The sequence below is a fragment of the Neovison vison genome, chromosome 3 (assembly GCF_020171115.1).
Source record: "Neovison vison isolate M4711 chromosome 3, ASM_NN_V1, whole genome shotgun sequence".
Lineage (NCBI taxonomy): Eukaryota > Metazoa > Chordata > Mammalia > Carnivora > Mustelidae > Neogale > Neogale vison.
In genome coordinates, this window is record NC_058093.1 from 151,062,986 (window position 1) to 151,086,255 (window position 23,270).

The 23,270-nt window shown below is 43.3% G+C and overlaps 1 protein-coding gene across 1 annotated transcript in view; it reads left to right on the plus strand.

Annotated features, from left to right (window-relative positions):
* The window catches only part of PSTPIP2 (proline-serine-threonine phosphatase interacting protein 2), a 77,626-nt gene extending 54,767 nt beyond the window's left edge, over positions 1–22,859 (plus strand). Inside the window, exons 5-15 of the mRNA XM_044243058.1 lie at positions 353–459; positions 5,032–5,094; positions 8,751–8,849; positions 9,417–9,462; positions 10,348–10,427; positions 12,887–12,985; positions 14,473–14,569; positions 14,685–14,766; positions 16,053–16,087; positions 17,366–17,423; positions 21,248–22,859. Coding sequence (XP_044098993.1) covers positions 353–459; positions 5,032–5,094; positions 8,751–8,849; positions 9,417–9,462; positions 10,348–10,427; positions 12,887–12,985; positions 14,473–14,569; positions 14,685–14,766; positions 16,053–16,087; positions 17,366–17,415 — 758 coding nt within the window. The 3' untranslated portion in view covers positions 17,416–17,423; positions 21,248–22,859. The remainder of the gene's footprint in view (positions 1–352; positions 460–5,031; positions 5,095–8,750; positions 8,850–9,416; positions 9,463–10,347; positions 10,428–12,886; positions 12,986–14,472; positions 14,570–14,684; positions 14,767–16,052; positions 16,088–17,365; positions 17,424–21,247) is intronic.
* Positions 22,860–23,270: the final 411 nt, after the last annotated feature.

The following is a 23,270-nucleotide window of genomic DNA, read 5'->3' on the forward strand; positions in this document are numbered from 1 at the left end:
AGTATTGAATTTGAAATCGTAGTGGGTTTTGTGATATCTTCTACCACATAAGCTCTGTGAGCTGGGGCCTTGGCTATTTTTCAGTCCAGCCCTGGGCACACACTAGATGAGTGACAGCCAGTGGTAGGAGGCTAAGCTAAAGGATTTCCTAGCTTTGGTCTTGGTGACCAAGGCAAGGCTGGGCACATGGAAGCACGCAATAAATGGTGACCGAGTGAAGTATGTTATTTTTACCCCTTGCTCCAGTATTTTGTGTATACATTTTGTGCAGTTTTGTATATTTGAATTCAGACATATGTAGATCTTGTGTATTGTTTTTTGTTTTGTCTTTTTTTTTAAATTCTTTTTGCAGAAGTAGACAATGTGGCCCAATGTCATATTCAGCTTGCCCAGACCCTAAGAGAAGAGGCCAGGAAGATGGAAGAATTCAGGGAAAAGCAAAAGCTACAACGGAAAAAGGTTGGATTTGTGTATGTGTGAAGAAGTTGCTTCTCCTGGGGCACAAAACTCCAAGCTTGTTTGTTCATCAGGCTCCTTGGCTCATTCCTGTCTTCATGCAACAATGCTCTTTTAACCAACCTACGAGATTCTTTATTGGAAAACCACATGGAGACCCAATCTAGATGGTTATGTCCCTGTGCCCATTTGCATCTGGGTCAGTTCTCTTTGAATTCTTGCAGAATTTAGGGGGCTGGCCTGCCTTCCTCTTCTTCTCATATCTGCTGCCACTATTCCAACTGACTGGCAAGGGGGAGCCCTCTGTCTTCAGTAGAGTCTTGGGCATTAGACCTGGAGGGCTCCCAGATCACACTCCTCCTAGCGATGAGGCAGTTAGGGAAGGGTAAGTCATGGAAAAGACTCACATTCTCCCAGAGACCATCCAGTCCAAACGCCTTATTTTATAAATAGGGAAACTGAGGCTCTGAGAAATCAAGTCCTCTTTGTCTTCAGAGCAGGTGCACATAGGCTCCTCTTCATTGATGGGATTTACTCTGTTGGACTACACGGAAGGACACAGGAGTAAGCAGAGTTAATAAAACTGGCAAACATTTGAGAAGTTATAAGGATCAAGAAAAGAAGTCCAGTTTTATGATTGTAAAGCATTCCTTAGAACTAGACCTTAGTCCTTAGACTAGACCAGGGCAAGACTGGACTAGACTAACTAGTCCTTAGAGTAGACCAGCCACTATCCTGACTCTCTTCTATTTTGTTCCTAAATGACTTATATATCCAGGCTGGCCTGGCAGCCAAGAAGGGACCTTCAACATTTCTTTCTTATATCTGGTCTATAAGGTTGGAACCTCAGATTCTCATGGGGGGAACATGCTCTTTCCTATTCGGCATCCAAAGATTTCCAGCCCGATCTCCCAGATAGCTCTGCATGGACTTTTTGGAAATCCATCCTCATCCTGGCTCTTGGCCACCTGAAGGTCATTGTCTGTAGTGTGTGTATCTAATGAAACATCCAGCGGTTCAGGCCAACTCTACCCGTACATCAACCTCAGCAACGTTGCCTATGGCTCTAGGTCAGATTCTAATTCCAGCTTCTTTGGTGACTACTTGGCATTTGGAGTGGGTGAGCCTTTGGACCCTGGCTGCCTTCATCTACGGTCATTCCCGAGCTGCTCTTGCAGCTGTGGCTCTTGTGAGGAAGGAAGGGTGGACACTAACTTGTAAGGAACACTGTATCATGTGGCTTCATACATACTCACGCTTCATGTATCAGGTTTGGGAGGTGCATCTGACATCAGATATTTTTCAGAGCAGAAATAATATGCTTATTATACCCACCCATTGGATAGTCACACAGTTTTTGGCTGACAATGCCAGCCCACCCACCTACCTAGAGGAATAACCATTTTTCAGAGGCAAAAATGCCTTAGACAGTCAGAGTCTATGCATACATGATTTCCAGGAAGAGGAGCAGAGGGTCATTTCCTCATGGTTCTGAGTGCCTTCGGTGGCCTTGGTCACTGCAGAGAGTGTTCTGTTCATTTTGCAAGGCTTCTGAAACTTCCCTTCCTAACAAGTTACGAAGACCAAATTCTCGTAGCTCAAAGAATATGTTCTGTATTCTGTTACGCAATAGAGGAGCCAGTGTTTGAGCCACTGCTGTCATCCCTGTTCCTTCTATCCTATGAGCTCTCTTGTTCAGAAGAGGGCCTTCTGAGTTTTCTTGGGGAAGTCCAAAGTTTATTAATAAATTTGCAGTTACTTGTGTCACGATGGACTCTGGATTGTACCACTTCTGTATTTAGATACATTCGTTTTTTCAAATCAAACTTTGGGAGAAAATATATCAGTGCTAACTTCTCATTTTCACTGGCCCAACCCTGCATGCTTTGGTCTTCCACTTTTTGGAAACTAAACCATTTCCACTTATCAAGGAAAGCCATCAGTTGGTTTCATTCTTTGTTTGTTTGTTTGTTTATTTATTTGTCAGACAGGGAGAAAGCGTGAGTGAGCACAAGCAGGGAGAGCAGCAACCAGAGGGAGAAGCAGGCTCCCTGCCGAGTTGGGAGCCCGATGTGGGACTCAGCCTCAGGACCCTGAGATCATGACCTAAGCCAAAGGCAGCTGCTTAACTGACTGAGCCCCCAGCATCCTCATCAGCTGGGTTGTTTTAGAAACTTGGGCAAGGGGAAGTGTGGGCAGAAGGGCTGATCAGAAGTTAATGGTGTACTCACTTAGACAACTAGATTTCTGCGGTGGTGAACAGTACAGACATGGTCAGCCTTCCCTCCGTGAGTGTAGAGCATGGCTAGAGACATCATGTGACATAGTCATCATGATAAAGCACAATGAACCTTAACTAGCAGGGAAGGTGCAGAGGCCACGTGAATGTACAGTGGGGACACCTGACCTCATCAGTGAGGCTGGGGAGGTCTCCTGGGGGGTGACCTTGAAGCTTGTCTCTTGAAGGGACACGGTCAAGGGCTCTCCTCTGATGCCCATATTCTGTTCTACATCTCAGCTAAGACTGGGATGATCGTGGAGCCATGTTGTTCTGCCTGTGTAACAAGCCATCTCTGAAGAAAGGAACCTCCTGGGTTGTAAAAAGTGACCCGTTTTCTGAATACAGTCTGAATGCAGACAGACAGACACACAGACCACTGAAAAGCTCTTTCAATAATTTACCATAGGGTCATTTGGGTCATTTATATATCTCTTCTTTCTTTCCCCTGCCCTCTTGCTTTTCCCTACCTTAGAACAGGGGTGATAGTTCTGGCACTACTTTGTGTTATCAGTAACACAGAAATTTGATTTCCACTGGGTTTGGCCTTAGAAGACTTGCTGTGACTAGGTTCCTCTATAAGTGAACACAGACCTGAGGAGGCTTTAATCAAAGAGCTGGACTTGGTGTCCCTGAATGACCTTAAGCAATATCACCTCTTGGGCCCTAAGGTCGCACCTGTCAGTTGAGAGCCAGACTGCCTCTTTAGGGTCCTGTCCAGATGCAGATGCCAGGCATCTTCGAAGGCAGAGAAGAAGAGAAACGGAAATGTTCTGGCTAATTAATAAGACTTTGTAGCCATCTCATTGGTGCCTGAAGCACATGCTATGTGCAAACTGGACACAAGAAGGCCTGGCTGGGGCCATAAACTATAAAACAGTAGCAGCTCCCAAACTGAAAGAATGGCAATGTGTATATTTGGTCTGGAAGAGACGGCAGACTAGACCAACATCGCTAACTGATCTGCTCCAGGGAAAATTAGAAACCATTAACAAATAAACCCAGTTCCTCCTCCTGGCAGAGGTACATAGGCAGTCATGTGAATCACACAGCTTCCTGTCTGTGATAGCAAGGACCTTCCCATGAGTCTTTGCATGCGGGGCTCATGTCTGTTCTCTGGGCCTTCAGCGTCTTCACTGTTAGCAGATGCATAGCCACCTCCTGGTACCTTGATTTCTGCTGGGCTAGAAGATGACTCCTCTGTTCTCTGAAGACCCCTTGTCCACCCCTGGCCCCCCAGCCTGGTGAATTTCACGTATTACATGAAATTTATATTTGAAATGAGACCATGCCAGATATTCCATTCAGATATCTTGAAATTTGTGTTGGTAACAGACAAAAATTCAACTTTCCAGAAGAAAGAGACATCACATTTGAGTATCATTTTCAGTATTACTATTTTGCATTGTTCCATTTCGCACAAGAGCAATGCCATACCTCATTTGGAATGATTGCATCTCTTAGTCTTTTATATACCCATTTGGCTTTATAGAGCTATTGTAAGGGATCGTGGTAGGTTCAGGTACAGTCAGTCTGTGCCCAAATCCCCACTCCACGACTTGCGTGGGTAAGTTAAGCCACCTCAGTTTACTGTCAAGAAAACGGAGATGAGAGTATTCACAGTCGCTGGGATGCATGGAAACTGCTTGGCACATGATACTACCTGGTAAATGGGAGCTTCTGTTATGTCTGACATACTTTTTTATTATTTGCTGCATTGTTTTGAGCAATGAACGTGTTAACATCACAGCCACAACAAAGAAATGGCTCCCAGTTGGACTCAGCAGAGTACTTTACATTTCCTGGATTAGATGGGGGTGAAAAAAAACACCTTCTTTAGGTGTCCTACAGACATAGCTTCTCTTCATTCTGCCTGGGCTCCTTGCTGGTTAAGGGTGTGCCATTGATGAAGCTGACATAGGTTTACAGACCAAAGACCCCTTTTTAAAAAGGAATGATGCCTTAACAAGAGTTTTAAAATCCTTTTTGAAACCCAAGGTTAATTCCAGATTTACTGAGGAGACCGCTCCAGGGATCAGTGATGCTCCGAGGCAGCTGGTGGCTGCCCACGTTCAAAGGTGGGCCTCACCGTCACCCAGCCATAAGACCAGGGGCAGGGGCTTCTGCCTCTGCTGCAGTTTCCTCGCTTGTGCAATGGGGGGAATAAATAGCTTGTCGACCTTCCAGTGTGTGTGAGGACTAAGTGAGATGGTCCACATCGAACTCTTAGTCCTCAAGTAAACTGGTATTAACGGTAATTTGTTTTATTATTAATAGTGCTTGTCCTCTCTTCACAGACAGAGATATTAATGGATGCTATCCATAAACAAAAAAGCCTACAGTTCAAGAAAACTATGGATGTGAGTCTCACTTTATTTTTTTATTTATGTATTGATTTTTAAAAGATTTTATTTGTTTATTTGAAAGAGAGAGAGAGAGAACGTGCACAGGTGAGGGGAGGGGCGGAGGGAGAGGGACCAGCAGACTCCCTGCTGAGTACGGAGCCTGAGGGTGACCCAGGGCTCCGTCCCAGAAACCTGAGATCATGACCTGAGCTGAAACATGAAGTTGGACGCTGAACAGACTATGCCACCCAGGCAACCCCGAGGCTCGCTTTATTGCCTCCTTTTCAACAAGGTGACATTTTGTGAAGTCCTGTGCTGTGTATAAGCATATTCCTGAAAATAACATTTCAATAATATTAATTAGTACAGTGGTTTTGGAAAACAAACTTTAGAAGTTTGACTTTCCTTCTTTTTCAGGCCTTGGAAAGACTGAGGATGAAACTAGATAGAGGAAGCAAAATAATAGTGCCTTTCTGGTAACCTGGGAAGTTCATTTAAATATTTCAGGCCAAGACACAAAAGCATCTATACCCCATGATGCCATTTGTCTTGTTGGATTTGAGCTTCTTCTCTGTGACTGTTTTGAATATGGATTTCTTACCTATTTTATGGAGTGACTCTTTCCTGTTTCAAGATCTGAAAACTGTAAAAGCCTTCCTTAAATAATTTATTTTAAAAAACACTTAACGAGACAGAGCTAAGACAGATTGCTAGCAGCCTCCCTCTAGCTTTTGTGAGTTTGTTCAATTGGGACAGTGAACTCTGATTTTGAAACATCTGTGATGCCTTTGAAACATCATTATATTCTCAAGTCGGTGACATGCTGTCTGGTAACCCAGTTACAGAAGAAAATGTCACCAGTGTTGGTGGCTTATATGGTTTGTTCTGCATAATTCTTTTTTTTTTTTTTTTTTTTTTAAGATTTTTATCTATTTGAGCGGTGCCTGGGTGGCTCAGTGGGTTAAAGCCTCTGCCTTTGGCTCAGGTCATGATCCCAGGGTCCTGAGATCGAGCCCCACATCGGGCTCTCTGCTCATCGGGGAGCCTGCTTCCCTTCCTCTCTCTCTGCCTGCCTCTCTGCCTACTTGTGATCTCTGTCTGTCAAATAAATAAATAAAATCTTTAAAAAAAAGATTTCATCTATTTGAGAAAGAGAGAGATCACAAGCAGGGAGAAGGGCAGAAGGAGAGAGTGAGGGCGAAGAGGCTCCCCGCTGAGCAGGGAGCCTGACTTGGAGCTGCATCCCAGGACCTGGGAAGTCGAAGGCAGATGCTTAAGCGACTAAGCCATCCAGGTACCCTGTTCTGCATCAGTCTTTCCCGTGATGCACAACACCTCAAAGCCACTGATGAATAAGAAGTGATGTTAGTGTAATTCCAGAAATGGCGATGGACAATAAATCATCATTCCCAGCACTTTTATGTTTTGAGTGGTCTGGGGTGAGCTTTCTTACGATTGAAGAGAAAGCCTTAGTGAAATACATGTTTCTCAACTCTGTCTTCTACCTACACGGAGAGCCATATCAATGTTAAAACTTTTGCTTCAACTGTCAAAAAAGATTTAGAAAACTCAAGAAAAAGGAAGACTATTGTATTATTCTTTTTTTTTTTTTTTTTGCTGAGTGTGTCCTTTTTTCCTTTTGATGTTCCAAGGTTTCTTCTTTTATAGTTTCCTTTTGCTTAGAGAACTTCTTTTTTAAGTAGGCTCCACACCCAGTGTGGGTCTTGAACTCATGACCCTGAGATCAAGCGGCACATGTTCTGCCAACTGAGCCAGCCAAGCGCCCCCAAAGAACTTCCTTTAGCCATTCTACAGAGCAATCTGCTAGCAACAAATACTCTGAGTTTTTCGTCATCTGAGAAGGTCTTTTTTTTTTTTTTTTGAAAGATTTTATTTATTTATTTGACAGAGAGAAATATCACAAGTAGGCAGAGAGGCAGGCAGAGAGAAGAGGAAGCAGGCTCCCTGCTGAGCAGAGAGCCTGATGCAGGGCTTGATCCTAGGACCCTGAGATCATGACCTGAGCTGAAGGCAGAGGCTTAACCCACTGAGCCACCCAGGTGCCCCAGTTCTTTTTTTTATTTATCTTTTTAAATGTTTATTTATTTATTTGAGAGAGAAAGCAGAAGCAGGAGGAAGAGGGACAATCAGACTCTCTGCTGAGCAGGGAGCCCAGTGGGCCTCAGGACCCAAGATCATGATCTGAGACAAAGTCAGATGCTTAACTGACTGAGCCACCAGGCGCCCCTCCATTTGGTTCTTCTTTTGATCTTCTCTGCCTTTGCTGTGCTTTTCTATTTCTTTGCCGAGACCACCTAGTTTTTTCATTTATTTTAAATGTGTTTGTCACTCTCTCTCTAGTATTAGAAAAGGTCAGGCACATTGTCTAAGCTTGATGTTCGTGAGAGTGAGGAAATTTACTCCATAGGCTGCTGGTGGGAGTTTCAGTTGGTGTGGTCATTTTGGAAGGAAGTTGGTCATATACATACTCTTTTACCAAACAATTACACTTCTAGGAATTTGACCTGTGTTGATAAATTCATACCACCCAAAATAAAATCAGCATATTTTTATGTTATAAAAACATGAAAGAAAATAAATGTCCACCAATAGAGAGATAGTTAAAATTGTGGTGTGTGTGTGTGTGTGTGTGTGTGTGTGTGTGTATTTACAACCATTTAAGTGTTCGGCTACAGGGCTCATGCTTGATAATAGAGAAATGTCTCACATATTGTTACAAAGGAAAATTATTGCATGAATATCTCATGCACTTGTAATTATGAAAGATTAGGACATTTCTATATGTGTGTAGCATGTACAGAGAATTATATGGCTGTTTACTGAAAGGTCAACCCCAGCCGAATTGCAGAGGCTGCCAAGAAATGCAAGAAGACACGTGCAATATTGGATGAGCACAGACCATCCCTGCAAAGGAGTATTCATTCTTGGTCAAGCGGTTTTTGGGGGTCAATATTTTTATTAGCTGATTTGCAGCTTTATTTGTTCAAAGTTAAGACTTTGCTTTAGTAGTTGAAACAGAAAATGCTCTGATTCACTAGTTGTAGTTTGAGGTTTGAGAACTGTTTTTACACTCATGGTAGTAATAATGGCCCATGATAGACCATGGCCTACTTTCAGACTAGCTAAAATTGTTCTTTAAATCAGAAAGGAACATGGCTATGCCTATGTGCCAGAATCGATGGGATTGGTGCCCTCCCCTCTGTCACTTGCTAGGGAGGGCACCTTGGGATACTGAGGCATAATTATGATTACCACAGCCAAGTGATTGCATCTAAGTTCTGAGGCTCGGGTTACATATTTGCTCGATTTCACACCTTATGGTTACATACCTACCTTGATTTTGCCTATTTCAAATCCCATCTTTTGTTTCTGTCAGTTTTTGAAGCTCTCGTACTTTGTGTTTGCCAAAATAGGAGTGATTACTTCCTTGATCAGGTTGCCACCCCATGCAGTTTGGAAAACGGCTGGAGAAACCTTCCCCAAAAAGATCAGATCGAGTGTTGCCCTCAGAGTGCCCACCATCGAGTGGTGACCTCAATGCTGATCCGAGCGCCCCGTGCTTTGCCGGGTCCAGTGGGCTGGCATGGCTGCTTTGCAGGGTACCATTCTGCTCACCTGTTTTGGTCCTTTTTTGGCTTCTAACAACAAAGGCAAAGAAGACCTATGAGCAGAAGTGCCGAGACAAAGATGAGGCAGAGCAGGCTGTCCACCGGAGCGCCAACCTGGTAAACCCGAAGCAACAAGAAAAGGTACCTGGGAGAGTCGGTGGCCTGAGAAAGCTGAGATTTCTGCATCTGAAACGGAATCCAGTTAATAATCTTCATTAAAAATGGGGCTGCTTCCTCAGTCCCTGACAATATCTTCCTCTGGGCCGCTAGGATCCTCTGACCCAGAAAACCCCTTGTCACAATTTTGGGTTCGGGGAGAGCTAGAGAAGTGTGCCCGGGGGATAGGACTGGGGTGATAAGAAGTTGGGGAGGGGGGGGTTGCTTTTTTTTTTTTCCATCTTTCTTCAAAACTCAAGTATTTTTTATAGCCTGGCCACCTCCTGATTCAGAGATTATCTATTTTATGTAATCTGAATAGAAGATTGACAGCAACCAGAGGCCAGGGGTATGTCTTTAGGAAAACAGAGGGCAAGATGTTCTGTGGCTGTTGCCCAATGGTGATACGATTAGGGGGCAGGTTGCACGATTTGCTGAGAGAAACACAGGTAAGACCTGGGCTACACTGTTCTCTTCGCAGTCATTGTCAGTCTGGTTGGCCTGTGGAAGTCTGGCCCAGCATTTCTCGAACTCTGTCCTTTGTCCTCACAGCTTTTTGTGAAACTGGCAACTTCGAAGACTGCAGTAGAAGACTCGGGTGAGGGGCTGCTCCCGGGGATGGGGGAGGGTTTTTGTGGGGCTGACATTCCACAGACTCTGTCTGGAAAGCTAGTGTTGTAGACCACACAATCATTTATAGACAGACAGTGAGCTATCTGGAGGGAGGGAAGGAGAGAAAGAGGGAGAGAGGGTATATCGGAACCTGGGAAAGTGAGGAAGCAACTGGGACAGCGGTTTCTGTCCCAACACCCACACTTAGGTCTTGGGCCTGACTTGTAACTGCATGGTGGAGAAGGTGGTGTTGGGCACAGGGCGGGGGTGGGGGGGAGTGTGATGGGGCAGCTTCTTTGTAATCAGGTGCTCGCTCATTGGGAACATCTCTCTTAAAAGCCAATTTCGGCCCTACCAACTCTTGCTATGAAGGGAATAGGCAAGTTGGGAGGCCTTGTCATGGCTGAAATCTGAGATCCAAACCAGGTGTTTGCAAAGCTCTCTAATCCCAGAGTACCCTGCAGGAGACAAGACACTCATGACTGTGACCACTTAGGAAGCGTCTCAATCCAAAACCAAAGTAACTCGACAGTTCTCTCTCCCGCACCTCTCCCTGGATCATTTCCTGAAAATGGGAAGGAAGCTATTGAGGCTGAATTAGCCAAAGAGAACCCTGGCTGAGGTTCCTGCCAGGCTTCTCTCTCTCCTCTCTTGATCCCTTTCTTGCTACTTGCTTGGTTTAATGTCTAAAAAGAAAGTACTTGATTCATAAAGATGTTATGAGAGGGAGAGATGGACGTGGCCTTCCAGGGTTCAGAGATCCGGGGTCCTTGAGAGCTCAGTGCTACTCCATCAGGGCAGGCTGGGCGGTGGGTCTGCACAGCCTGGTCCCGTCCGTTTTCTGAAGCCAGGCCCCTCCCCTGCATTGCAGACAAGACATACATGATGCACATCAGCACCCTGGACAAGATCCGCGAAGACTGGCAGAGCGAGCACATCAAGGCCTGCGAGGTACAGAACGGGCAGCTGCTTGGGAGGGGGTGGGTTTTCCTCCCAGAACCTGGGGAGTCTGCCCTGGAAGACTCGCACCCCCCTTTATTAGAGGACCCCAGGTCTCATAGAATTGCTTGAGGGCAAATTAGAAATCAAGAAATCTCAGTGGAGGAGGGAAGGAGCCAGAGGGTTTTCCCCCAGACCTCATCTTTCTCCCGCGTCCTAGCCCTGACCGTTGTGTCTGATGCTTCCCCAGGACCTCCTCTCGTGTTCGGTTAGCCCAGACGTGCCATAGCTGAGTCAGGGGAGTGGTGATGACGTCATTATCTTTCCAGAGCCTCACCTGAACCTGCTGTCGGATAAAGAGAACTCAGGCAGGAGGCGAGCAGGCTTCAGAAGTTTCTACTCTCGTTACATCTTTGATTTCATCATTACCCCTGCTTCGTTTTTAGCACATGACCTCACAATTTCGCAGAGAAAATAAAGACATAATCTTTTTCCTACCAGTGGTTCTCAAAGTGAAGTCCCAGGATTCATAGCATCAGCATCCCCTGGGAATCTGTTAGAGTTGCAGATTCTCAGACCTACTGAACAGAAACTGTTGGAGTGGGCTCAGCCTTGTGTTACTAAGTCCTCAGGTGATTCTTATGCAAATTAGAGCCTCAGAACTACTGATTGCCTTCCTCCTCCCTTCCTTTTCTCCTGTTCATTGAAAAGGGGCTACCTCCGCCCTATCAAGAGCCTGTCCCGCCCGCTGGGCTCAAGATGCCACCATCCCGCTGTCCTTCCCTCGTGACTGTGCACAGCCTTTAGTGTGAACTTCTGCTCTTGTGATCTGCTTAACTCCGCTCGTTCTTGGTTTTAGAACCTGCTGGCTGTTGTGTCCCGCCTGCTTCCTTCTCCTCTCTTCATAGCCAGGCTTCTTGAAGGAGTTGTCTTCACATCCTCATTGCCCTTTCCCTTTCCCAGCCTGCTGTGTCTGGGGATCCCCCCTGCCCACTCCTACCCTCTCAGGGCTGCTCGCTTGAGGAACTGGAGGTCTCCATGGTTTGAGGTCCAGCAGGCCTTTGCACTTCCTGATCTTATTTGATTTATATCTACTCTCTAGGACTGTGGGTCACTATGCCCCTCCCAAAACACTCTTTTGTTTTACGTCCTTGATTCCGCACTCTCATGGAAAAGCCTAGACTAAGGCCCCTTTTTTAAGGTTTAAAAAAATGTAAAGCAATATCATATACATTTTATGGACACATACATGTTTTAAAAAGCCTGCATGGGAATGATAAAATTTAGGAGAATGGTTTTCTGTGGGGAAGGAGAAGGTGATGGAGACTGGTGAAAGCACACAAGGGCCTTCAACAGAAGCGGAGGCAAATGTGGCCAAAATTGTTGACCGAGTTAGGTGGTTGATATGTGGGTATTTATTACAGTGTCCCTATGATTATTCCTATGTGCAGTATTCTATAATTAGAAATAATAAGAAATTTTAGTATTTACATGCTACGTAAATACAAAATATACTAATATACTAAGTATACTTAATAAATACTAAATAATAGATAAAACCTAAAATATACACTACATATAAATCCTAAAAGGTTTGCAGGTGAAATAATGTTATTTGCTTCAAAATACTCTGGGGAGTAGTTGAGTTGATGGGCATATAATAAAACAGAATTGGGTGTGAGTTGATAAATGTTTAAGCTGGTGATGGGTACGTGGGCATTCATTAGACCATTCTCTCTTGTGGATGTGTGAAGATTTACATTATAAAAACTTTCAAAATGTAATAGTGTTGCATTCAACGTTAAAAAGTACATTAACATAGAATATTCCCTGATGAATCAAATAGCATCCACTTTCTAGAATAATAGCTTTTTCCAAAAGTTGGTATTTGTTTATATCCCACTTTTCCCAAAAGCTGGTATTTGTTTATATCCAAAAACAAAAACAAAAACAAAAACCCCACTATTGTTCAGGGAGGGACTTTTCTAAAGAACTTTTTTGTTAGAGAAATTTTCAAAAATATGCAGAGATAGAAGGCAAGTGCAGGTTCTTCCATGTTCTCATGAACCAGCTTCAACAGTTGTGATTGTCTTGCCATGTGAATTACGTCATAGGGACAGGGCAAAGGTTTGAGTTGGAGGCTCTGGCAAACTGCCGGGTGGAGATACCCATTAGGCAGTTGGAAATGTGAGCTGGAATTCAGGTTAGAACCTTGCTCTCTGGGTTCCTCATTACCTCTTACCTTCAGAACTATATCTGATCCTGCTTGTGCTAATACCATATGAGAATACCACTTGCGTTCTTTGCCTGCGATAAGAGTTGATGAGTTTCCCTGGTGGGGAGGGTATATCCTAAATGGGGCAGTAATCTTACAGATAATGAAGGTTGATACTGTTTCTTAAGTCATAGCCAATCTAGACAAATGTCCTCTTTCTCTGCCTATGTCTGGACATGTAGTTATGTTTCCATAGATGTTTGAAGCTCAAGAATGTGAACGAATAAACTTCTTTCGGAACGCGTTGTGGTTACACATGAATCAGCTGTCACAACAGTGTGTCACAAGCGATGACGTAAGTCAAAGGTGTCCACGGAGGAGTCATTAGAGTGGAAGGGACCATAGACATTTATTAGTCTACCCTCTCATTTGAGAGAGGTACAGTGACTTGCCCAAGGCCACACAGTGAGCTGATAGGCCCAAGTAAACACCGAACTGCCTGACCCTTTTGCTTTGCTACCATGACTTTCTCTTGAAGGAATTCAGAGTTAGGGCAGGGAGCAGAGAAGGGAGACCCAAATGCAGTTTTGTTTTTTAAGATTTTTATTTATTTATTTGAGAGAAAGAGAGACAGAGTGCGCACAAGCAGGAAGAGGGGTAGAGGGCTGGGGAAGAGTGGGCTCCCTGCCCAGGACCCTGAGATCATGACCTGAGCCAAAGGCACTTAATCAACTGAGCCACCCAGGTGCCCCCAAATGCGGTTTAATTTATGGATGACGGAGAAGTCACAGTATGACTGTGAGTCCCAGAGTGTCACTCCAGGACAGGTCCAGTGCTAGCCCACTGACACTTGCCCAGGCTAATGATCATGCCAGGGCTCAAGATTTACTTCTACAGTATTCCCAGGGTCAATGCCCAGGTTTACCTTGGGCATAGCAATCCTTATGGGATTCTCAAACCTCGGAGGGATTAGAATTCAAATTATCGGGGCGCCTGGGTGGCTCAGTGGGTTAAGCCGCTGCCTTCAGCTCAGGTCATGATCTCAGGGTCCTGGGATCGAGTCCCGCATTGGGCTCTCTGCTCAGCAGGGAGCCTGCTTCCCTCTCTCTCTCTGCCTGCCTCTCCATCTACTTGTGATTTCTCTCTGTCAAATAAATACATAAAATCTTAAAAAAAAAAAGAATTCAAATTATCACGACCTTCTTTGCTAAGAAATAGCCACCCTCACTTAGATGGGACAGTCACTTTAGAAGAACAGCTAAACACCTGGGAGACCTATAGAATTGACTAGAACTTCTTCCAAGTTAGTACATTGTCTTTACATTTGTGTGTGGCATTAGTTTTGGTATCTATTTCCTTTGGCCATTGGTATTTTTTTTTTTTAAAACCCTCTTCCTGGCAAGGTTTTTACGCTGCCACAGAGATACATTTCTCACCATCTTTAAAACAATTTTAACACCGGATATGCATCAGAGAAATGCCTATATATGAGTGATATAAAAAGAGACTTGGGGATGTCTCTTTTTCTTTTTTAAAACAAAATTTGGGAGATTCAGCCATTCATCAAACCTGTTTTAATAAACTGTATCATAATTATCACTGACCTACCTCTAGGTTGATTTATCTTTTTTATTTTTTTAAGATTTTGTTTAATTATTTGTCAGAGAAAGAGAGAGTACACAGCAGGGGGGAGGGGTAGATGGAGAGGGAGCAGACTCCCCGCTGAGCAGGGAGCCCGATACAGGACTCCATCCCAGAACTTTGGGATCATGACCCGAGCTTAAGGCAGATGCTTAATGGACAGAGCCACCCAGGTGTCCTGATTTATCTTCTTTTTGTTAGATGTATGAAGAAGTTCGTAAGAGCTTGGAAGCATGCAGCATTGAGAAGGACATTGCATTTTTTGTGAACCACCGAAAAACTGGACAGACCCCACCAGGTGACTGAAGCAGTCAGGCTGTGGGGTTATTTCAGCATTTCTGTGAGTCTTCTGCATCACGTGTCGAGAATGGAAGACACCAGCATCTTAATATTTTGTTTCTTGGTTCTCCTAGCACCCATCATGTATGAGAATTTCTACTGCCCCCAGAAGAATACAGCCTCACAGGGAAAGGCCCTGGGGCCTAACTTAGTAAGGTAATAAGCAGCTACCTTTCACATGAAGAAAAATATATTTTTTTAATTTTTCAGCATAACAGCATTCATTATTTTTGCACCACACCCAGTGCTCCATGCAATCCGTGCCTTCTCCAATACCCGCCACCTGGTTCCCCCAACCTCCCACCCCCCCGCCCCTTCAGAACCCTCAGATTGTTTTTCAGAGTCCATACTTTTAATAAATGTTGTTATTGTCAGTGTTCTAAGCAATATTAGAATTGGAACACATCTACCACTGCATTTGCTTAGTGAGGTTGCTAGATTTGGGCAGGTAGCGTTTTTAGGACAAATGCTCAGTGGATTTTACCAGTCATAGTTTAAGGAGGGCTATATTACGCTTGAGTGTGATTATTGTTACTCACATACAAATCCTATCTTTTTTATAGCTTGTGGAAAGCAAGAGTCAGCAGGCTCTGGCCCCCTGTGAGTCAACTCTGCCAACCTCTATTGATAGGGCCCAAGAGTAAAGAGTAGTTTCTACATTTGTAAATGGCTGAAAAAGGAGAAAAGGATACTGTTTTGTGACATGTGAAAATTACACAAAGTACGGATGTCAGTGCTCATATAAAGTTTTATTGGAACCCGACCATGTACATTTTGTTTACATTTTGTCCACAACTGGTTTTGCATTTGAGCTGACAGAGTTCTAACAAGGTTGTCCTCAACCTTGGGCCAACAAAGCCCAAGTCACTTACTGTCTGGCCTTTTGCAGAACGAGTCTGCTGCCCCAGCTATAAAGGATCCTGACAGAAGAGAAACTTTTATTTCACACAGTCAGTTTCACATCGAAGCTGCTAATTTCCATTTCAGTTTTTAAAAAGCAAAGGGAATATTTGAGGGGGCATTGCCAGGCACTCATCAATACTTAAGAATACCAGGCTCTGTTCAGAAGAGTTCATGGGAATTAGCTCATTTCATCCTCACAGTGAGGGGGGAGCTGCTTGTATTTTCCATCTTACATGTGGACATGCTGAGGTACCCAGAGGTCAGGAGACTACACTCTCACAGCAGAGATTTTTCCTCCTGTCGGTCTGGGGTGTGGGGGCAGGGCCCTATACATCCTGCCCACAGCATAATAGAATGTTGGCAGCCTAGATTCCAGTGGGTTGGTGGTGGTGTAGGTGTTTGCCTTCATCTGAACTCTCCTTGACTCTCCAGAACAGAAACCAGATCTGATTAGAGGGCTGTATGCTTGTGGTGTGAAGTCAAGAATTAGAAAAATAGTAAGAACTTATCTGAAAGAATTTGGTTTTCATTTCCTACAGGAGAGGACCTCTCCCAGTTCCTAGAAGTACACCAGGTATGACACCAAGAAAGATCTTTTGAAATGCTTATGTCATGTTTTTTCTCTCTCTCTCTCTTTTTTTTCCCTAAAGATTTTATTTATTTATTTGAGAGAGAGCATGCATGAGCAGGGGCAGGGGGAGAAGCAGACTGCCCGCTGAGTGTAGAGTTCCACATAGGGCTCCATCCCAGGATCCTGAGATCATGACTTGAGCTGAAGTCAGTTGCTTAACTGACTGAGCCAACCAGGTGCCCCATCATGTTCTCTCTAAGGTTGAGTAGATAGAATGCTGAGATAAAGGGAAAGAAGGGAATAAATAGAATCAAATTCTTAAGAGAATGAACCTATATTAGGATCTTAACATAATACTATTTATCACAGAGTGGACTTTGGTAATTGGTGGCTTACTTTATAGCTTACCAAAGAGGAGTCCACTCATGGGAGTATCAAAAGAAACATAAGGCAGTCATATGTAAGAGGTTATTTGAACTTGAACCATAAAAACAGCAAAGTGAGATATAGTTTCCTTTGGATTACCCAGAAACATACCTTATAGAAGGCATAGATGTCTAGAAACATATGACCTGATATTATATATTTGGGTACTGACCGTAACTGGGTCTTTCACTAATCACTCTGGTCTTTTTCACTCAGAACTCCTATGATAACTCTGGGACAACCACACATGATAGCATTTTTTGGGGTTAGTTTTATTCCTTGGATAATTATAAGACCCTTGAGGGTGGCACTTGATTTTTCTCCTGTATTGCTCAAAGCACCTAATAGAGCTATGGGCACATAGGAGGTGCTCAACAAATATCTATTACTTGAGTAAAAGAAAGATATACCTACCTGTGTTCAAGGGACTGGGGGAAGAGACAACTCCTGCTGCTTATGGGAGCTTAGTAGAACTTCAGAGACTGAAAAGAAAACCAGGGCTGAAGTGGTATCTTTGAAAAATATAAGGGTTTAGGTTATTTTTTTAAAACAATTACCACCAGATAACATGGGACTTATTTATACCTGTGTTTGAAGATGACTTCACTCTAGGTACTGCTCTCTGCACATGGATGCAAAAGGGCAATGAAATCATAGCAGTGATTTCCAGAATGTGTGAGTGAATCCTCTGGTTTATAGTCATGCCCACCATTTGTAGGATTTGTCACCAGATGTTTTCTTTTTATAAAAGGACAGTCACTAGAATATTTCACTGGAATGTTTTGATTCCAGAAAGGTTAAGATCCTACCATGAAACAAGATGAACTTAATGTTGCTCTGTTTTGCCTTCTGCAGATGATCAGGATTATTCTTTGGTTAATGACTACAGTCTGATCTACCAGTAACATCAATGGTAAGAACCTTTAATGTTTACATAATCAAGTTGCATTTAGACTGGTGAATGTGTTTGTGAGTCTTGGAAGCTCCTTTACAACACCACTGCAAGCAGCAAGGCCTTGCCTCAGGCTGGCCTTCAGTGCGTGGGGTTCTGCAGGATGGCCAGTCTGGTTTCCATACAGCAAGGGGACTGGAGCCCATGCCATACGTATTTGAACGAAGAGGTTCACCCTTCCCTAATTATTCTGTAGCTCGTTTTCTGTTCCTGTTAAGCTCTTTGTGGCTATAACACACTTACGCTCAAGGCAAGGATCGCAAACAAAACACACGTGATCTGCACTGTTTAAAAGTAATAGTGTATGCCCCTATTTCTGAAAGGGGAGAAAGTCAAGTAAAAGGAAGTCAGTGAAAATGAGTCAAACACTGTCACACTCACCATTACACAAGGGCATTAAAAGAGTCATCTTGTCTCAGATTATTACTGCTCCAAACTAGCAAACTACAGGGATTCCTAGAGCTGAACTACAGAGCCAGCCGTTGCTGCAAAGATGGCGCTCTGTCTTTGGTTCTCAGACACTTGCAACATGTCCCGAGCAATCTCAGTCTTCACAAATGTAAAGGAATGCCTTTGAAACCAAAAGAGTACTATATAAAACTCTATAAAGTATAACTGTTTTAGCCCAAATGGGCATATCTTGGGGTATGACAACATATCTACGTATGAGCAAAGAAAAGTCTCAAAAAGATATATTCCCAAACTAGTACTAGTTTTTCTTTGTCTTTACTTATGTTTTCCAGTTTGTCTACAATGAAACTTTATTACTTCTTTAATAAAAAACTGTTTTTGAAGAGTTGACCTTCTGGCACATTCCTGATTTAGTATGTTCCCGGGAGTGCCAGGAGTGGGGGTGGGCTGCAGGAACTGGACCAGCCTCTCTCCCATCCACCCTGGTTTGGTGCTACTGTCACTTAGGAAATGGAGCAGGTTTGAATAGGGCTCTGTGGTGGCTTTCCTTTAGTGTTTTATAGCAACAAAAAGTTCTTTAAAAAAATTCTTAAAATTTTAAATTAAATTAACATGTAATATAGTATTAGTTTCAGAGGTAGAGGTCAGCGATTCATTAATCTTCTGTAATACCCAGTGCTCATTATATCACATGCCCTCCTTAATGCCCATCACCCCGTCACCCCCTCCATCCCCCTCCCTTCCAGCAACCCTCAGCTCATTTCCCATGATTAAGAGTCTCTTCTGGGGGCGCCTGGGTGGCTCAGTGGGTCAAGCCGCTGCCTTCGGCTCGGGTCATGATCTCAGGGTCCTGGGATCGAGTCCCGCATCGGGCTCTCTGCTTAGCAGGGAGCCTGCTTCCTCCTCTCTCTCTCTCTCTCTACCTGCCTCTCTGCCTACTTGTGATCTCTCTCTGCTGTCAAATAATAAAATCTTAAAAAAAAAAAAAAAAGAGTCCTTCTGGTTCATCTCCCTCTCTGATTTTGTCTTGCTCTATTTTTTCCTCTCTTCCCCCATGATCTTCTGTTTTGTTTCTTAATTTCCACATGTGAGTAAGATCATATGATAATTATCTTTCTCTGATTGACTTGTTTCGCTTGGCATAATACCCTCTAGCTCCATCCACATCGTCACAAATGGCAAGATTTCATTTTTTTAGAAGATTTTATTTATTTATTTGACAGAGAGAGATCACAAGTAGGCAGAGAGGCAGGCAGAGAGAAAGGAAGGGAAGCAGGCTCCCTGCTGAGCAGAGAGCCCGATGCGGGACTCGATCCCAGGACCCTGAGATCATGACCTGAGTCGAAGGCAGAGGCTTAACCCGTTGAGCCACCCAGGCGCCCAAGATTTCATTTTTTGACAGCTGAGTAATATTCCATTGTATATATATACCACATCGTCTTTATCTATTTATCTGTTGATGGACATCTGGGCTTTTTCCATAGTTTAGCTATCTACTGTGGACATTGCTGCTACAAACATTGGTGTGCAGGTGCCCCTTCAGATCCCTACATTTGTATATTTAGGGTAAATACCTAGTAGTGCAATTGCTGGGTTATAGGGTAGCTCTATTTTCAACTTTTTGGGGAACCTCCATGCTGTTTTCCAGAGTGGCTGCACCAGCTTGCATTTCCACCAACAGTGTAGCACTGAAAAATTCGTGAAGTAAGCACGTCAAACATTGCTTGTCTTTAGTCCTCTGAAAACACCTGCTTCGTGACTTACAGCCCATTATCTAGTTAGGACAGAAGCCATGTTGTTTTGGTTACATAGAAATAATTAGCTAGTATGTATTTATATTTAAACATGAGTCCTTAAATTGCTTAATAAATGTCTTTAATATCTAAGCAACTTTTCTGTGAAAGATGATGGAAATCAAAGACCTAAAATACCCAGGCCTCTGACTATGCATAACTTTCTGACTTATAACCAACTGGAGTCTATACCTGGTCATCATTTCTTCATTTTGTAAGGTTCCTTTTTCTCATGGAAAGAGGCATGGCCCATACTAGAGGTAGAGAGGGACGTAGGGAATCAGTGACTTGAGATTCCTGCCCTCTGGAACACCATGTTGATGATGGCTGCCCATGGTCATTGGCAGCTCCAAGAGTTTGTTTTATTGTTGTTGTTTTTGGTTTTTTTTTTATTTTTTAAAAATTAGTTATTTTTATTAACATATAATGTATTATTTGCCCCAGGGGTACAGGTCTGTAAATCATCAGGCTTACACACTTACAGTGTTTTTGTTTTCTTAACCTCTTCCTTTCCTACCCTCACCTACTTGCATAAAGCATGTATTCTAGTTGCTTAATGGTAACCTTTGACCCAGGAACTCTAGTTCCTCAGAGCTGAAGAATCTGCTGTTTGGATGCAAGATACTAAGGCCAACACATGTGAGCTCTGTCACTTCCTCGGGTTCATGGTGTGCGCCAGCTCAACGCACGGGCACTCAACGTAGGTGTGTACTACTGACAGAGTCAAAGAGAATTTTGTCTCTTACAAAGGAAGAAGGAAGGAAGTCTGTCTTAGTTAATAACTTAGCCAAGAGACTTATCACAACACTTAAAAGAGCTTGAGCCTTTGGAAATGAAATAGGAAGGTGTAGGAATTTGTGGTTTGTGTGGTGTCATTGATGCTAGCTACTGTGCCCGTTTTTAGTTGTAACATGTTTAGGTAAAGACAGATTATAACTTGTGTATCAAAAAATATAAATACGTGTATTATTTACCAGAAAGCAATGCTGGTGTTGTCACAACCCATTTTTCATCACTTTCTAAAAAAATTATTTCTTTGAGGGGTGCTGGGGTGGCTCAGTTGGTTAAGCGTTTGCCTTCGGCTCAGGTCATGATCCTGGGATCCTGGGATCGAGTCCTGCATTGGGCTCCTTGCTCAGTGGGGAGACTGCTTCTCCCTCTGCTGCTCCCCCTGCTTGTGCTTTCTCTCTCTCTCTCAAATAAATAAAAATTTTAAAAAAGATTTTATTTATTTATTTGACAGAGAGAGAGAGAGAGAGAGAATGTGTGATCTGTGAGAGGTGGGGAGGAGCAGTGGGAGAGGGAGAGCATCTCCAGCAGACTCCTGTTGAGTCGGGAGACCAACACCAGGCTCAATCCCAGGACACTGAGATCATGACCGGAGCCAACATCAAGAGTTGGCTGCTTAACTGATTGAGCCACCCAGTCACCCTAAGTTTTTCATCTATTTTAATACTTATTCCTCACCATTTGCTTTCTTTGGCCAACCAGACATATTCTCAACAGATAATATATCAAGGTGGGAGTGAGGAGCTGATGTGAATGGTTCATTCAAATGAAATGTCTGTTATTTTCTTTCAGAAAACAACTCCTTCTGGATGGTGATTCTAGGACGTGGGAGGAAAACACTCAGAGCAGTAGCATCTGTAGCCAAGCTGTGTCAGTCATGAAACTTTGAAGTGAGACCTTGCTGTCATGTTTTGGTATTTTATATTGATTGCAGACATTTAGATCAACTGAGGTTAGGAAAGTTCTGAAATTTTTAAAAGAAGTTTACAGATTGCCCCAGACTGAAGAATTGCCCTTTTCCTGTCGGTTACCAACGTTGTGAATGAATTATGTTATCTCCTGGATCCAGGAAACTCTCTGGATTTGGAGCCTTGACTCTTCTTGTTGGGGGAGAGGTGGCTGCAGAGGGGTCCAAGCCATCAGCCTGTAGGAGCATCTTGGCTTTGGGGGCAGCGTGTCTGTGGAACATTCTACAGCCACACACGTCCTGAGTGGCACGGAATTTTAAATCCCCTTCCTTTTTGGCTGGAGGACTGAGAGGCCATCTGATTCTACTTTCTCATTTTACAGATGAGGAAATGAGGCCCAGCAGTGTGAAATCCACTTCCTTACTGATTAGGGACAGAACCAAAACTGGAGTGTAAGCTTATCCCACATCACCATTCGAACTAATCCTTCCTGAGGCTATGGTGCTCGTGTTGAAATTTCAGACGCCAAATGTTTTTGCCAGTGTCTTTTCAATTGGGAACATTACCAGGGTTTAAATGTCAGATTTATTTTTGTTATGACTCACTGTGTGTGCTGAAGTACAGAGCGCCATATTGAATTCATCTAAGAAGCCGTTGATGGTAAAGTATGCCATTATTTTATGTACCACTGAGAAAGTTAGGTAGAGGAGTTGACCATTAATCTGTGACAGTTAATGGCCACGCCCATTTGAATTTGATTCACAAAAGTGTTGGGAAAAAAGCACATCCTAGAATCCGTGCAACAGGATATTTCGACTCCATTGCTAAAAGGAAGTTTAGCGCTCCCATGCGAGTCCTCCATCCCGGGTCTTCTTCATAGAGAATCTTTCTGGAATTTTTAAAAGTGTTGATCTTACCCTTCCACAGGTATTTGAGTCTTCCTTTTGTTACCCACAAACAGTGGGGAGACTTACATCCCTTTTGTGTAATATCCACACACCATGAGAAAACAGTACCTTGTGGTGAATAACAAATTAAACTAGCACTGCAACTTACTCGGTATGTTGTAAAATTCTGTTGTCACCAAGAGCAGGTATTTTCTTCTCCTGCCAGTGCAATAGATTTCTCAGAACTATGCATAAATTGATTGAAACAAAATTGATTATTTCCCCCCATTTAATGTAAGGTGTTACTGAAAGGGGCCGCTTCTTGTCATGACAGGAAACTTGCATCAGTTGGATATCCTTTTGAGAAACTGAAGTTTGCAAAGGGCCATTGGCTTCCTCAAATTGAGCAGGCTCAGGAAATTTTCCTTTAAACTCAGAACATTCTGTTTTTAAGTATTTTATTTATTGTTGGCAGTTCCTCAGGGATTTCATTTTTCTCTCTAGTGGTCAGTGTCATTGATGCAAAAGTTTTACAAATTGAAAATATTTTTATTTTGTGGCTTTTTCAGTTGGATATGAAGTAAAATAAAGGTTCTTAGTGATTTGGGATTTATTTTGCATTTTTGTGATCCTTCAGACAAAGTCGCTTCCTTGGGGAGGCACCGTCCACCATCTAGTTTAATCCAGACTAGATTGGATCTCACTGCTGTGTCCTTTTCCTCTCCCATATTTTCCTTGATACGACAAGATTCACGTTTGAAATTAATTGTTCCAAGTCTGGCTTCCCTCCTGGACAGTAACCTTCCTGACAGCAGGTCCCTCTCTGTCAGTTCTTCCTGCTGTGTCCCAGCACCTGACACACTGTAGTGAGTATGAAAGAGAGTGGACCTGGAGAAACAACCAATTGAGAGAGAACCCAGAGTGTAAAGGCAGTGAAGCCAGTCAAATAAGTATATACGTTAAGTTTAGTAAATACGAGCTACCCTGAAGACCGTGGCTGTCTTTTTTTTTTTTTTTTTT